This window comes from Cololabis saira, chromosome 15, assembly GCF_033807715.1.
Source record: "Cololabis saira isolate AMF1-May2022 chromosome 15, fColSai1.1, whole genome shotgun sequence".
NCBI classification, from domain to species: Eukaryota; Metazoa; Chordata; class Actinopteri; order Beloniformes; family Belonidae; genus Cololabis; species Cololabis saira.
The window spans coordinates 43,638,262-43,653,052 of record NC_084601.1 but is presented as its reverse complement, the minus strand read 5'-3'; the positions used below and the strand labels follow the sequence as shown (position 1 = coordinate 43,653,052).

Here is a 14,791-nt window from a genome sequence, read left to right as displayed (position 1 = left end):
CCACCGGGGGGCGACACCGAGCCTCACGGTTCCTGTAGTTGTTGGTCCAGTTCTCCACCGGGGGGCGACACCGAGGCTCACGGTTCCTGTTGTTGTTGTTGTTGTTGGTCCTCCTCCCCACCGGGGGGCGACACCGAGCCTCACGGTTCCTGTAGTTGTTGGTCCTCCTCCCCACCGGGGGGCGACACCGAGCCTCACGGTTCCTGTAGTTGTTGTTGGTCCTCCTCCCCACCGGGGGGCGACACCGAGCCTCACGGTTCCTGTTCTCCCAGGGGAACCTGCGGTTCGAGGGCGACGGCGAGGCCGTCCAGGTGCTGGACCCCGGGACCGTGGACCACATCGCGGAGCTGACGGCCACCGAGCCGGACCAGGTCCAGAAGAGCCTGCTGTTCCGCACCGTGGCCACCGGGGGGGGCGACGTCATCGAGAAGGAGCACACGGAGCAGGAGGGACGATTCGGCAGGGACGCCTTCGCCAAGGTACCGGTGTTTTAGACTCCAAGATGGCCGACCGCCATGATGGATGGATGATTGATGGCTCTGTACGATATTTATCCTAATTTAGCGTGTTTTTCCAGGCGCTGTACGATATTTATCCTAATTTAGGGTGTTTTTTCCAGGCTCTGTACGATATTTATCCTAATTTAGCGTGTTTTTCCAGGCGTTGTACGATATTTATCCTAATTTAGCATGTTTTTCCAGGCTCTGTACGATATTTATCCTAATTTAGCGTGTTTTTCCAGGCCCTGTACGATATTTATCCTAATTTAGCGTGTTTTTCCAGGCGTTGTACGTTATTTATCCTAATTTAGCGTGTTTTTTCCAGGCGCTGTACGATATTTATCCTAATTTAGGGTGTTTTTTCCAGGCTCTGTACGATATTTATCCTAATTTAGCGTGTTTTTTCCAGGCGCTGTACGATATTTATCCTAATTAACGTGTTTTTTCCAGGCTCTGTACGATATTTATCCTAATTTAGCGTGTTTTTTCCAGGCTCTGTACGATATTTATCCTAATTTAGCATGTTTTTTCCAGGCTCTGTACGATATTTAGTAGCCTATAATTTAGCGTGTTTTTTCCAGGCTCTGTACGATATTTATCCTAATTTAGCGTGTTTTTTCCAGGCGCTGTACGATATTTATCCTAATTAACGTGTTTTTTCCAGGCTCTGTACGATATTTATCCTAATTTAGCGTGTTTTTTCCAGGCTCTGTACGATATTTATCCTAATTTAGCATGTTTTTCCAGGCTCTGTACGATATTTATCCTAATTTAGCGTGTTTTTTCCAGGCTCTGTACAATATTTATCCTAATTTAGCGTGTTTTTTCCAGGCGCTGTACGATATTTATCCTAATTTAGCATGTTTTTCCAGGCTCTGTACGATATTTATCCTAATTTAGCGTGTTTTTTCCAGGCGCTGTACGATATTTATCCTAATTTAGCGTGTTTTTTCCAGGCCCTGTACGATATTTATCCTAATTTAGCGTGTTTTTTCCAGGCTTTGTACGATATTTATCCTAATTTAGCGTGTTTTTTCCAGGCCCTGTACGATATTTATCCTGATTTAGCGTGTTTTTTCCAGGCTCTGTACGATATTTATCCTAATTTAGCGTGTTTTTTCCAGGCCCTGTACGATATTTATCCTAATTAACGTGTTTTTTCCAGGCTCTGTACGATATTTCGTATAATTTAGCGTGTTTTTTCCAGGGTCTGTACGATATTTCGTATAATTTAGCGTGTTTTTTCCAGGCCCTGTACGATATTTAGTATAATTTAGCGTGTTTTTTCAGGCTCTGTACGATATTTAGTATAATTTAGCGTGTTTTTTCCAGGCGCTGTACGATATTTATCCTAATTTAGCGTGTTTTTTCCAGGCTCTGTACAATATTTATCCTAATTTAGCGTGTTTTTTCCAGGCTCTATACGATATTTATCCTAATTTAACTTTTTTTTTCCAGGCTCTGTACGATATTTATCCTAATTTAGCGTGTTTTTTCCAGGCCCTGTACGATATTTATCCTGATTTAGGGTGTTTTTTCCAGGCTCTGTACGATATTTATCCTAATTTAGCGTGTTTTTTCCAGGCGCTGTACGATATTTATCCTAATTAACGTGTTTTTTCCAGGCTCTGTACGATATTTATCCTAATTTAGCGTGTTTTTTCCAGGCTCTGTACGATATTTATCCTAATTTAGCATGTTTTTTCCAGGCTCTGTACGATATTTAGTAGCCTATAATTTAGCGTGTTTTTTCCAGGCTCTGTACGATATTTATCCTAATTTAGCGTGTTTTTTCCAGGCGCTGTACGATATTTATCCTAATTAACGTGTTTTTTCCAGGCTCTGTACGATATTTATCCTAATTTAGCGTGTTTTTTCCAGGCTCTGTACGATATTTATCCTAATTTAGCATGTTTTTCCAGGCTCTGTACGATATTTATCCTAATTTAGCGTGTTTTTTCCAGGCTCTGTACAATATTTATCCTAATTTAGCGTGTTTTTTCCAGGCGCTGTACGATATTTATCCTAATTTAGCATGTTTTTCCAGGCTCTGTACGATATTTATCCTAATTTAGCGTGTTTTTTCCAGGCGCTGTACGATATTTATCCTAATTTAGCGTGTTTTTTCCAGGCCCTGTACGATATTTATCCTAATTTAGCGTGTTTTTTCCAGGCTTTGTACGATATTTATCCTAATTTAGCGTGTTTTTTCCAGGCCCTGTACGATATTTATCCTGATTTAGCGTGTTTTTTCCAGGCTCTGTACGATATTTATCCTAATTTAGCGTGTTTTTTCCAGGCCCTGTACGATATTTATCCTAATTAACGTGTTTTTTCCAGGCTCTGTACGATATTTCGTATAATTTAGCGTGTTTTTTCCAGGGTCTGTACGATATTTCGTATAATTTAGCGTGTTTTTTCCAGGCCCTGTACGATATTTAGTATAATTTAGCGTGTTTTTTCAGGCTCTGTACGATATTTAGTATAATTTAGCGTGTTTTTTCCAGGCGTTGTACGATATTTATCCTAATTTAGCGTGTTTTTTCCAGGCTCTGTACAATATTTATCCTAATTTAGCGTGTTTTTTCCAGGCTCTATACGATATTTATCCTAATTTAACTTTTTTTTTCCAGGCTCTGTACGATATTTATCCTAATTTAGCGTGTTTTTTCCAGGCGCTGTACGATATTTAGTATAATTTAGCGCGTTTTTTCCAGGTGCTGTTACGATATTTATCCTAATTTAGCGTGTTTTTTCCAGGCCCTGTACGATATTTATCCTAATTTAGCGTGTTTTTTCCAGGCGTTGTACGATATTTATCCTAATTTAGCGTGTTTTTTCCAGGCTCTGTACGATATTTATCCTAATTTAGCGTGTTTTTTCCAGGCGCTGTACGAGCGGCTGTTCGGTTGGATCGTCAGCCGCATCAACGACATCATCCAGGTGAAAAACTACGACCCGGTGCTTCACGGGAAGAACACGGTGATCGGGGTGTTGGACATCTACGGCTTCGAGATCTTCGACAACAACAGGTTAGCCGCCGCGGCCGCCGCCGCCGCTGCGGCGTCTGTTTCTCTGGAGGATTCCGTCATCGTGTTGCTCAACGGCTCCGTGTCTGTGGTTTGTCTGTGATGGTTGCAGGTTTGAGCAGTTCTGCATCAACTACTGCAACGAGAAGCTGCAGCAGCTTTTCATCGAGCTCATCCTGCAGCAGGAGCAGGGAGAGTACCAGAGGGAGGGAATCGCCTGGCAGCACGTGAGTAGACCTGGGGGCGGGGCTAGGTGGAAGGGGGCGGGGTCAGGGAATCGCCTGGCAGCACGTGAGTAGCACCTACTAGCAGCTACTAGCTCCTACTAGCTCCTACTAGCACCTTCTAGCAGCTACTAGCTCCTACTAGCAGCTACTACTACCTACTAGCAGCTACTAGCACCTACTAGCACCTACTAGCTCCTACTAGCTCCTACTAGCACCTACTAGTATCTACTAGCACCTATTAGCACCTACTAGCACCTACTAGCACCTAATAGCTCCTACTAGCACTTACTAGCACCTAATAGCTCCTACTAGCACTTACTAGCTTCTACTAGCCCTTACTAGCTCCTACTAGCTCCTACTAGAACTTACTAGCTCCTACTAGCACCTACTAGCTCCTACTAGCCCCTACTAGCACCTACTAGCACTAGTACCTACTAGCACCTACTAGCAGCTACTAGCTCCTACTAGCTCCTACTAGCACCTACTAGCCCCTACTAGCACCTACTAGTACCTACTAGCAGCTACTAGCAGCTACTAGCAGCTACTAAATCCTACTAGCAGCTACTAGCACCTACTAGCACTAGTACCTACTAGCACCTACTAGCTCCTACTAGCACCTACTAGCACTAGTACCTACTAGCACCTACTAGCTCCTACTAGCACCTACTAGCTCCTACTAGCCCCTACTAGCACCTACTAGCACTAGTACCTACTAGCAGCTACTAGCTCCTACTAGCTCCTAGTAGCTCCTACTAACAGCTACTAGCTCCTACTAGCAGCTACTAGCAGCTACTAGCTCCTACTAGCAGCTACTAGCTCCTACTAGCTCCTACTAACAGCTACTAGCTCCTACTAGCACCTACTAGCTCCTACTAGCACCTACTAGCTCCTACTAGCCCCTACTAGCACCTACTAGCACAAGTACCTACTAGCAGCTACTAGCTCCTACTAGCAGCTACTAGCTCCTACTAGCTCCTACTAACAGCTACTAGCTCCTACTAGCAGCTACTAGCAGCTACTAGCTCCTACCAGCAGCTACTAGCTCCTACTAGCTCCTACTAACAGCTACTAGCAGCTACTAGCTCCTACTAACAGCTACTAGCACCTACTAGCAGCTACTAGCAGCTACTAGCTCCTACTAGCAGCTACTAGCAGCTACTAGCTCCTACTAGTACCTACTAGCTCCTACTAGCACCTATTAGCACCTTATAGCATCCACTAGTACCTACTAGCACCTACTAGCACTAGTACCTGGATCCAGGTCCAGGTCCGGGTCCAGGTCCAGGTCCTGGTCCTAGTCCTGGGCCAGGTCTGACCCGGTCCCCCCTTCCGCAGATCGACTACTTCAACAACCAGATCATCGTGGACCTGGTGGAGCAGCCGCACCGCGGCATCATCTCCGTCCTGGACGAGGCTTGTCTGGGCGTGGGACGAGTTACTGACACGCTCTGTCTGGAGAGCATGGACTCCCAGCTGGGGGGGCACCCGCACTACACCTCCCGCAAGGTAGGGGGGGCAGCCGCACTACACCTCCCACAAGGTGGGGGGGGGGGGGGCACCCGCACTACACCTCCCGCAAGGTAAGCTAGCGGCGGACCGGCCCATAGCAGCTGAGGCTAGCTGCTCCCCTGCAGCTCCCGAGCAGCCGGCCAGTCAGGGCCGCTGGGTGACGGTTCGGAGGAAGCGTAGTCCTAAAGGGCGCACGGAACACCACCCACTTCATGTGTCTAACAGATTTTCCCCACTCAGCGACACACCCGTTGAGAAACCGACCCTGGTGATTGGAGACTCCATAGTCAGACATGTGAAGCCGACTCCAGCGACCATAGTTAGGTGCATCCCGGGGGCCAGAGCGGGCGACATAGAAGCAAATTTGACGCTACTGGCAAAGGGTAATCGTAAATATGGTAAAGTTATCATCCATGTCGGAGCTAATGACTCCCGTCTTCGCCAGTCGGAAGTCACCAAAATGAATATTGTCTCGGTGTGTAACTACGCCAAAACCATGTCGGACTCCGTAGGTTTCTCTGGCCCCCTCCCCAATCTGACCAGCGATGACATGTTTAGCCTCATGCTCTCGCTCCGTCGCTGGTTGTATCGGTGGTGTTCAGAAAACGATGTGGCCTTTATTGTAGGGTAGGTAGGGGGGGCACCCGCACTACACCTCCCGCAAGGTAGGGGGGGCACCCGCACTGGAAGTAGAATCCACATCACACTGGAAGATTCATCCGGGCGGCTGTACAGACACTGCAGAATCTGGTTTCTTTCCTCCTTCTCTGAGTTGGCAGGCTGAGGAGAGACCACTTTATATATGTTAAAGCAAAAAAAAAAACTGTTTTTCAGAATAGGTCCCCTTTAAATAAACTCCAGCTGGTTCAGAACCTTGTTTTCCAGGGTCCATATAACAGCAGCCTCAACAACTTCTGTCCACGATGGTTAAACGTTGAGGACAGAATCAATGCTGCACTTCTGTTTTCAATATGGAAGTTTTTACAATCCAAAACTCCATTTATATCAGTACAATCAGATAAAATCTAGAGTCATATCCATACGCCTCTAGACCGGAAACAAATGGTCGGTTTTCTACGGAAGAGTATCAGGGCCAGGCAGGAGAAGGTGCAAGATTTTATTTTTCATTATGCACTTCGAGAAAAAAGTCGAAATGTTGAGAAAAAAGGTGAAATTTCGACTTTATTCTTGAAATTGTACTTCAACATTATTCTCGATAACTTCAACTTTTTTTTTTTTCGATATTTGGACTTTTTTCTCGACATTTCAACTTTTTCCTCGAAGTGCACAATAATAAAAAATCTTCCGCCCTCAAATATTTTTGCGCCTCCATGGCCCTAATACTCTTCTGAAGCAGACAGTAGAATTATTTTACCACTATATTAACACAGAAATCAATATTCAAAAAGCAAATTAAGAAACACCTTGGATTATCATATGTATCATATATATATATATATATATATATATATATATATATATATATATATATATATATATATATATATATATATATATACATACATACATACTGGACAGGGTGAGGTGTAGTTCTGATCTAATTTCATGGCCTAGATGATGTTTTACTGTATATTGGAATGTTTCATGTATGTTTTTTTGCTTTAAGATAATGATTTACATGTACGGTAAAGTTTAATTTAAGCAGCAGGAAGTGATGACTGGACACATTTCTGACCTACAGCAACTCTAATGTCTTATTTTAGCCCCGGGGAAGGGTGTAGATCTGCAGACGAGCAACCTCGATGCTCATTTGAGGTTTGACCTTAAACACAAATAAAAAATAAGAGAAGTTGCGCAACAAAAACCTCCTAAACCCGTTTGCACAAATAATGAAAACCTCAGAGAAGTTTGAACCAATGAAACGTTTCCAGTCCCGTGAGAATAAAAGTCTGGAAACTCACCAATGGTGTGTCGTTGAAACCTGAAGACGTGATAAACCTGGAACCAGGACCAGTTTGATCCAGATGCAGTTCTGGGTTTCTGCCACCGGAGGGCGGCATAGAGCTGCTCCTGGATTTACTGCAAAAACTCAAAATCTTAACAAGAATATTTGTCTTATTTCTAGTTAAAATGGCTCATTTTTAGTCAAAAATCTCATTACACTTAAAACAAGACTCATCACTGGAAAAAACAACAATTTTCACCTGTTTCAAGTAGATTTTCACTTAAAATAAGTAGAAAAATCTGCCAGTGGAACAAGATTTCTTTGCTTGTAATGAGAAGATAAATCTTGTTCCACTGGCAGATTTTTTTACTTATTTCAAGTGAAAAATTACTTGAAACAGGTGAAAATTGTCAAATAACAAGTTATTTCTCTGGTAATGACTCTTGTTTTAAGTGTAATGAGATTGTTTGACTAAAAATGATACATTTTAACTAGAAATAAGACAAATGAACCTATTCTTTCTTTTGTTAATTCTTTGGCATCCTTGGAAGATTCATTTAATCTGATTTAACTTAATTACAGGGAAGTATGATATTGCTAACCATGTGTAATTTTTTTTAGGGTTCCTCTTATGTCAGTTTATTTTAATTTTTATTTATTTATCTTATTTTGTTTTCTTAATTTATTTTTATTTTTTAATTTTTTTGTTGCAGCTGTTTTGCGTGTATTTTAGTTTATTACTTTATTTTTCCTATTATTATTGTCTTCAGTCAGAGTTTGATTGGTAATCGGTACTTACTTTGGGACCTGTTTATAATTACCGGTACGTATTTTGCAGTGTGTGTGTTTTGGGGTGTTTATTATGTTTTGTGTCCTTATTTATTTTATTATTATTTATTTTTTTATATATATTTTATTTATTTATTTATTTTTTGTGTATGGTAAAATATAAAACGGGGTATTCTGTCGAACCCTTTAAAAGAAATGTTTATTGTGTAATATAATTTACATGGATTACCCAATAAAGAAACATGTTTAAAAAAAAAAAATAAGACAAATATTCCTGGTAAAATGTTGAGTTTTTGCAGTGCAGGAAAACCAGAACCGGCTCATGTGTTGGAACTTCCTCTGTTGTGTTCCCCCTTTTCCACCAAACCGGTTCCAGGGCTGGTTCTGGTTCTGGTTCTGGTTCTGGTTCTGGTTCTGGTTCTGGTCCTGGTTCTGGTTCTGGTTCTGGTCCTGGTTCTGGTTCGGGTTCTGGTTCTGGTTCTGGGCCAGTGCTGAGTTTGGAACCGGGTTTTCTGTTTCCACTGATAAAGAACCGACTCCGGGCCAGAAGAACCGGTTCCAGGGTGCAGCTCTGGAACCGGTTTGATGGAAAACTCCTCTGTACGATGTGTGACCTCTGTCTGATGTTCATGACTTTAAGAGTTTATCTCTTGTATGTTACGGCCATAACAGTTTCTTCTCCTCTTTTCCAGCTCAGCCCCACAGACAAAACCATGGACTTCCAGAAGCATTTCCGTATTCGCCACTACGCCGGCGACGTCACGTGAGTGTCTGGTTGGGAAACCCGGGGGAGGTTAAAGGTCAAACCCTTAAAGATTGTTGTCCAGTAACGTTGTGTCCAGGTTGAGCTTTCAGAACTAGCTTTAGCAAGGCAGGTTTATTTGTGTAGCACAATTCAACACAAGGTAATTCAAAGTGCTTTACATCAACATTAAAAGCGGTAAGACAATATTAAACAGTAAATAACAAATAAAATGAAATAAAATGATAAGAAAAGAGGTAAAATAATAAAAAGCACAAGTTGTTGAACTTTGCGTGGTTTTCCAAAAATATTTAATTTAAGAGTACTATACTGTCCTCCTTTAAGTGTGATGACTAAAAGTAGACAGCAAGCCAAACTCCATTTACAAAAGACATGAGAGTCAGGATATAGCCTTCAGCTCCGGAATTTAATGCAGACTCAAGAAGCATGCAGATGCAAAATTGGAGTGAAACTGTAACATAAGAAAAAAGTAAAATCACCGTTTGCCATACATTGTTCAAATCAGTAAAGAAAAACAAAAGTACACAGGTATTTTCAGCTTTACATTACAGTAAACAAAAGATAATGAATAAATGGTCATCCAAATTAGCTTACAAACTGGCTGAAAGCTACACTGACTGAATAAAATAACATTTGAGAGTCCCACACTAAAATGGAAATAAAACACTTTTCTTTCACAAAGTCATGAAAATACTCCTACTTCAATATTCCTGAACAAAATGCATGTGAACTTAGATAACTCCCAGACAATGCTTTCAACAGCACTACACAGCTGGATGACGACGGAAGAACTTTCCTGATCTGCTTTGCTCAACATGTGCTTTTCTCTGGCTACTTCCTGTTTCTCCTACTTCCCATAGACAGGTGGTTGTCAAAATAAAAGCATGCAACAAATAAAAGGCATTAAAGGATGCTACCTGCCACTATAAACAACAAAAATGCCTGGAGGGCAGAACAAGTACGCTTATTAGTGTTAAAAACGCTCGGTTTCAGCTGCCGCTTCTTTAAGAGTCCGTCTCCAAAGTGCCCGGTTTGCTCGGACCGGTCAGCTGATCTTTGGTTTCAGATTTAAGGGTGATTCAAGCACAAGGAGATCTTTATGTTGAAGTGATTTACGAGTTCAAGCGAGAGAAGAGAAGCTCTGCGGCGGCAGAATAACCGCCTTTGTTGGGAGTTTTCAGGCTTTTAGGTCGTTTAAGGCAGGAAAACCATCACAGTGAGAGAAAAGGGAAACAGGAAAACGCAGCGTTGTCTCCAACAACGAAGTCTTGGGCAGACTCCGCCCACCTGGTTCAGGACCGATCAAACCCGCCCACGTCGGTTATCCCAGTCCAGTTTAGACTAACCCTAACGCCCTAATACCTAACCCTAATACCGTACCCTGAAGGCTGGATTATGGTTCTGCTTTAAACCAACGCAGAGGCTACGCTGCTGCCGTGACGCCAACGTGAACCTTCGGACTTCTCCGTCACTCCATTTCTCCGCGGTGCAAAACCCCCCAGAGCGCTAGGGGGGTGCATTCTTCTCCTGAATGGTTTATCCAACTTTTTCAGTGACAGTGAATCAAAGAGATAACGACAACTATTGTGCAAAAAAACAAAACAAAAAAAATCCCACATACAAGAAGAAAAGAGCGCTGAAAGTTCACGACTGTTTCACGAACCGGAACTGGAAATGCGTTGCTACCAAGTGAACCAATCACAGCCCTCTCCGTCTGCGTTGATCTGCGACCTCTTGACGCGTAGTTACATATTTTGGGAGGTGCACGTCAGGCATGGCGTGGCGTGCGCCGTGTGGAGCTCATTGCGGCGCAACCTGCGGCACACGCTCGGCGAAGATTTAACGCAGAACCAGAATCCAGCTTTAACTTCTACACTCTAACACTAACCCATCCCTCCATCTTGTGTTGCAGATATTCCGTTGAAGGTTTTCTGGACAAAAACAAAGATCTTCTCTTCCAAGACTTCAAGCGGCTCATGTTCAACAGGTGGGAGACTCAGCTGGTCCTGGTCCAGGTCTTGGTCCTGGTGCTGGTCCTGGTCCTGGTCCTGGTCCTGACCTGGTTCTGACCCAGTTCTGACCCAGTCCTCCCTCTCTGCTGCAGCTCCGACCCGGTTCTGAAGGAGATGTGGCCGGACGGCCAGCTGGGCATCACGGAGGTGACGAAGAGGCCGCAGACGGCCGCCACGCTCTTCAAGAACTCCATCGTCCAGCTGGTGGACAAGCTGGCCTGCAAGGTGGGTTCTGGTTCTGGTTCTAGTTCTGGTTCTGGTTCTGGTTCTAGTTCCTGGTCCAGCAGGTCCGATCAAGTCAAGTTCCTCTTATTGCCACACGGCTCGGCCGGTGGAATTAGTTTCACGTGCAGGTGGAGCTGCAACAAAACACCACAGCAATACAGGGGACAGAGTTCAGCGTCATGTAGTTGTACGGCCGAAAAGAAAGAGTTGTCGTATCTCTTGTTCCTTTTACCCAGTGACTCATAAATCCTCCTCTGGGAGTGGATAGTTAGCAGGGTGTGAGGAGTTTAAACAGATAGCTAGCAGGGTGTGAGGAGTTCAAACAGATAGTTGGCAGGGTGTGAGGAGTTCTCACACCCTCTTCCGGCTCTCGACGAAGGCGGACGCTTTTTCTGCTCTCTCCCTTATCTATCTGCTGCTACTGCTTGTTGTCTCGTCTTCAGAGTCTCTCCTTTTCACTCCTCCGAAACTCTAAAATCATGGAATTGATTAACTGGTCTCTCAGCACAATTGACCACATTTTTTGCGAAAAGAAGACAGTGGGTAAGGGAGCCCTCTTGCCCCGATGGGACATTTTTTTCTGGATACACAATGGATTCCTACAAATACTGGAAGCCTTTGTGTCTCAAAATTCTGTCTGTCGAGGACGTTGAAGATGCTTCATAATTGGATTTATGATAGCAGGATTTCTCCTGATCATCCTCCTGATCGGAGGAGGGGGATTCCTGGTGTATTGACAAACGCGTAAGTCGTCGACAGCTGTTTTGGCCCTTTCAGAGCTGCCGGACGTGGCTGAAGGGTCAAGCAAGGTGATCAACACTCAGACTTTAACGCTGGGGGAGCAAAGCCGTAAGCTGGATGTGATTCTTGAACAGAATCGCAGGCTAGCGGCGGTCTTTGAGCTCATTAACAAGATTGATAACACCCTGGAGAAGTTGGAAGCTCGGCTTGGCGAGAATTGATCACAAATTCTTCTGATTGGAGTCGCCATTGATGAACCAGAGACTAAAGGCAGACGGAAAATTACTGAGGCTGCCTGTCCTGGCATCCGAGGAACACGATGCCATTGACGGGAAGCAAAACCGTGGTGATTTTACACACTTCACTGTTGCGACTTTTTCCTTTTTTCCAATATTTATTTCCATAAAAGGGGCTTACAATCATAAATCCATGCGGCTCCACAATTAGGGAAAAATCCAACGAAACGAAAACTATATAGAAAAGTAACTAAAACAGCGTGAAATGGTCAAAATTGGCATTTAACCACAGCCGCCTCCTGTCTGACATTTCCGCCTGACTGACGCACACACACGCACACACCACACCGGTCCCAATCATGAGGGGTGTGTCCCGGCCCCACCCATCCAACAATAAATAAATTCAGGTACTGTTTAACATAAACTAATTACCAAGTCAAGATAATTCAAAGTAACAGATCAACTTCATAAACATCCTGAACTAAATTTTTTTCTAAACTAAGGCATAAGAAATGAAGAAATGGCTACAACACTGCCTGTTTTTTCAATATAATTGTTGATTCTATAATCTGCCCTTGACAGAGCGGTCTTAGGCCGATCGCTCCTGGTCACAATCTTTCTGGTGGAATGTAAACAAGATGACTCTGCCCTCACTAGCCCTCCCCTCTCCCACGAACACCTGCGGATCCCTGTCTCAGAACTGTACGAGCTGCCTGATAACATCAAGGACATTTGGCTGAGAGCAGATCTGGAGGAAGGTTCACGGACTTATCGCGTCACAGACACTTACTGAAAAACACACACACTTCCCTCAACTTCAACGCCTTCCTTGGCTCCTCCCTCTTATCAGCCCCCCCTCCCCCCCAACAGTCTCCGGGTTTCGAGCACCACAACGGCGATCACTTGGATGTACTGTGCGGGAACTGTATTTTCTTAGTTGTCTGAGGTGAAATAGTCTCTGGTTTTCTGTTTTGAGAAGATGAGTGGTTGGTGGTCCCAGTTCAGTTTATTGTTGATGTGTGAGCCGATTAATTTGACTGAGTCTGTGGCAGAGACGGTTGGTTGTTGGTGATGATGGTTGGTTGTTGGTGATGACGGTTGGTTGTTGGTGATGATGGTTGGTTGTTGGTGATGACGGTTGGTTGTTGGTGATGATGGTTGGTTGTTGGTGATGATGGTTGGTTGTTGGTGATGATGGTTGGTTGTTGGTGATGACGGTTGGTTGTTGGTGATGATGGTTGGTTGTTGGTGATGATGGTTGATGGGAGAGTCTTTACGGAAGTCGATGACCAGTTCCACAGTCTTAGCTTCATTGAGGATGAGGTCGTCGTCCCTGCACTTGTTCACCGTCCTCTCCACCTCTGACCTGTAGTCGTCCTCCCTGCCGTCTTTGATAACCCCCACGATGGTGGTGTCATCTGCGTATTTTTTTAGCAGCTTGACAGAAGGGGAGGCTGATCGGAGGTCGTTGGTGTCGAGGGAGAAGAGCCAGGGGGATAAGACACACCCCTGTGTCTCCCCGATGTTGGTGGTCCGAGCGAGAGAGGTGTGGTCGTTGTAGCGTAACTACCTGACCCTTCAGCCTGTCCAGCAGCCAGAAACAGAGGGAGGGGCCAATGTTCATGTTGGTCAGGAAATGGAACAGTTTGAGGGGATTGATGGTGTTGAAAGCTAAACTGCTTAAATCTATGAAAAGTATCCTTGCGTATGTGTGTTTTGACTGGAGGTGTTGGAGGGTGAAGTGCAGAGCCAGGTTCATCATCTGTAGACCGGTTTGAACGATAGGCCGATCGTAGAGGATCCATCAGAGGATGTGATTGTTTTGAGATGAGACAATACGCTCCAGAACCTTCATGAATACTGCCGTCAAGGCCACCGGTCCGGTCCCTCCAGGAACCAGAGTCACCATCTTTCTGCCCCTCCAGGAACCGTACTACGTCCGCTGCGTGAAGCCCAACGAGCTGAAGTCCCCGGTTCTGTTCGACGAGGCGCGCTGCCGCCACCAGGTGGCGTATCTGGGTCTGCTGGAGAACGTGATGGTCCGGAGAGCCGGGTTCGCCTACCGACAGCTGTACCCCCGATTCCTGCAGAGGTGAGGGGGGGCTAGGGTTAGAACTGGTCTGGACCTGGACCTGCAGGTCTGGACCTGGAACTGCAGTCTGGATCTGGACCTGCAGGTCTGTAGAAATGTCGAGAAAAAAGAGGAAAAAAAGAGAAAAAAAGGGGAAAAAGAGGAAAAAATAGGGAAAAAAAGAGGAAAAAAAGAGGGGAAAAAGAGGAAAAAAAAAGAAAAAAAGGGTCCTGCAGGTCTGGATCTGGACCCTTGTGGTCGATGTCGAGAAAAAAGTGGAAAACAATAGAAAGAAATAGAAAAAAAGAAGAAAAAATAGGAAAAAAAGAGAAAAAATAGAAAAAAAGAGGAAAAAAAGGAAAACAAGAGGAAAAAAATAGAAAAAAAGAGGAAAAAATAGGAAAATAATAGAAAAAAGAGGGGAAAAAAGGGAAAAAAAAGGAGGAAAAAAGAGGGAAAAAGAAGAAAAAAAGGAAAAAAGAGGACAAAATAGGAAAAAAAGAGAGAAAAAGAGGAAAAAAAGAGGGGAAAAAGAGGAAAAAAAGAAGAAAAAATAGGAAAAAAAGAGAAAAAAAGGTCCTGCAGGTCTGGATCTGGACCTGCAGGTCTGGATCTGGACCAGACGGTGACCCCTGACCCCTGACCCCTGACCCCTTCCCCCCTGCAGGTACAAGATGACGTGCGAGTACACCTGGCCCAACCACCTGATGGCGTCGGACCGCGAGGCGGTGGAGGCGATCATCACGCAGCACGGTTTCCATGACGACGTGGCCTACGGACACA

The 14,791-nt window shown here is 44.4% G+C and overlaps 1 protein-coding gene across 1 annotated transcript in view; it reads left to right on the top strand.

The window, feature by feature from the left end:
- The window catches only part of LOC133461362 (unconventional myosin-Ig-like), a 45,806-nt gene that overhangs the window by 15,124 nt on the left and 15,891 nt on the right, over window positions 1-14,791 (top strand). Inside the window, exons 8-16 of the mRNA XM_061742249.1 lie at window positions 273-479; window positions 3,387-3,532; window positions 3,642-3,756; window positions 5,092-5,262; window positions 8,653-8,723; window positions 10,636-10,710; window positions 10,828-10,960; window positions 13,863-14,029; window positions 14,676-14,791. The exon at window positions 14,676-14,791 is cut by the window's right edge and continues 92 nt beyond it. Of these exons, the coding sequence (XP_061598233.1) occupies window positions 273-479; window positions 3,387-3,532; window positions 3,642-3,756; window positions 5,092-5,262; window positions 8,653-8,723; window positions 10,636-10,710; window positions 10,828-10,960; window positions 13,863-14,029; window positions 14,676-14,791 (1,201 nt within the window). The remainder of the gene's footprint in view (window positions 1-272; window positions 480-3,386; window positions 3,533-3,641; window positions 3,757-5,091; window positions 5,263-8,652; window positions 8,724-10,635; window positions 10,711-10,827; window positions 10,961-13,862; window positions 14,030-14,675) is intronic.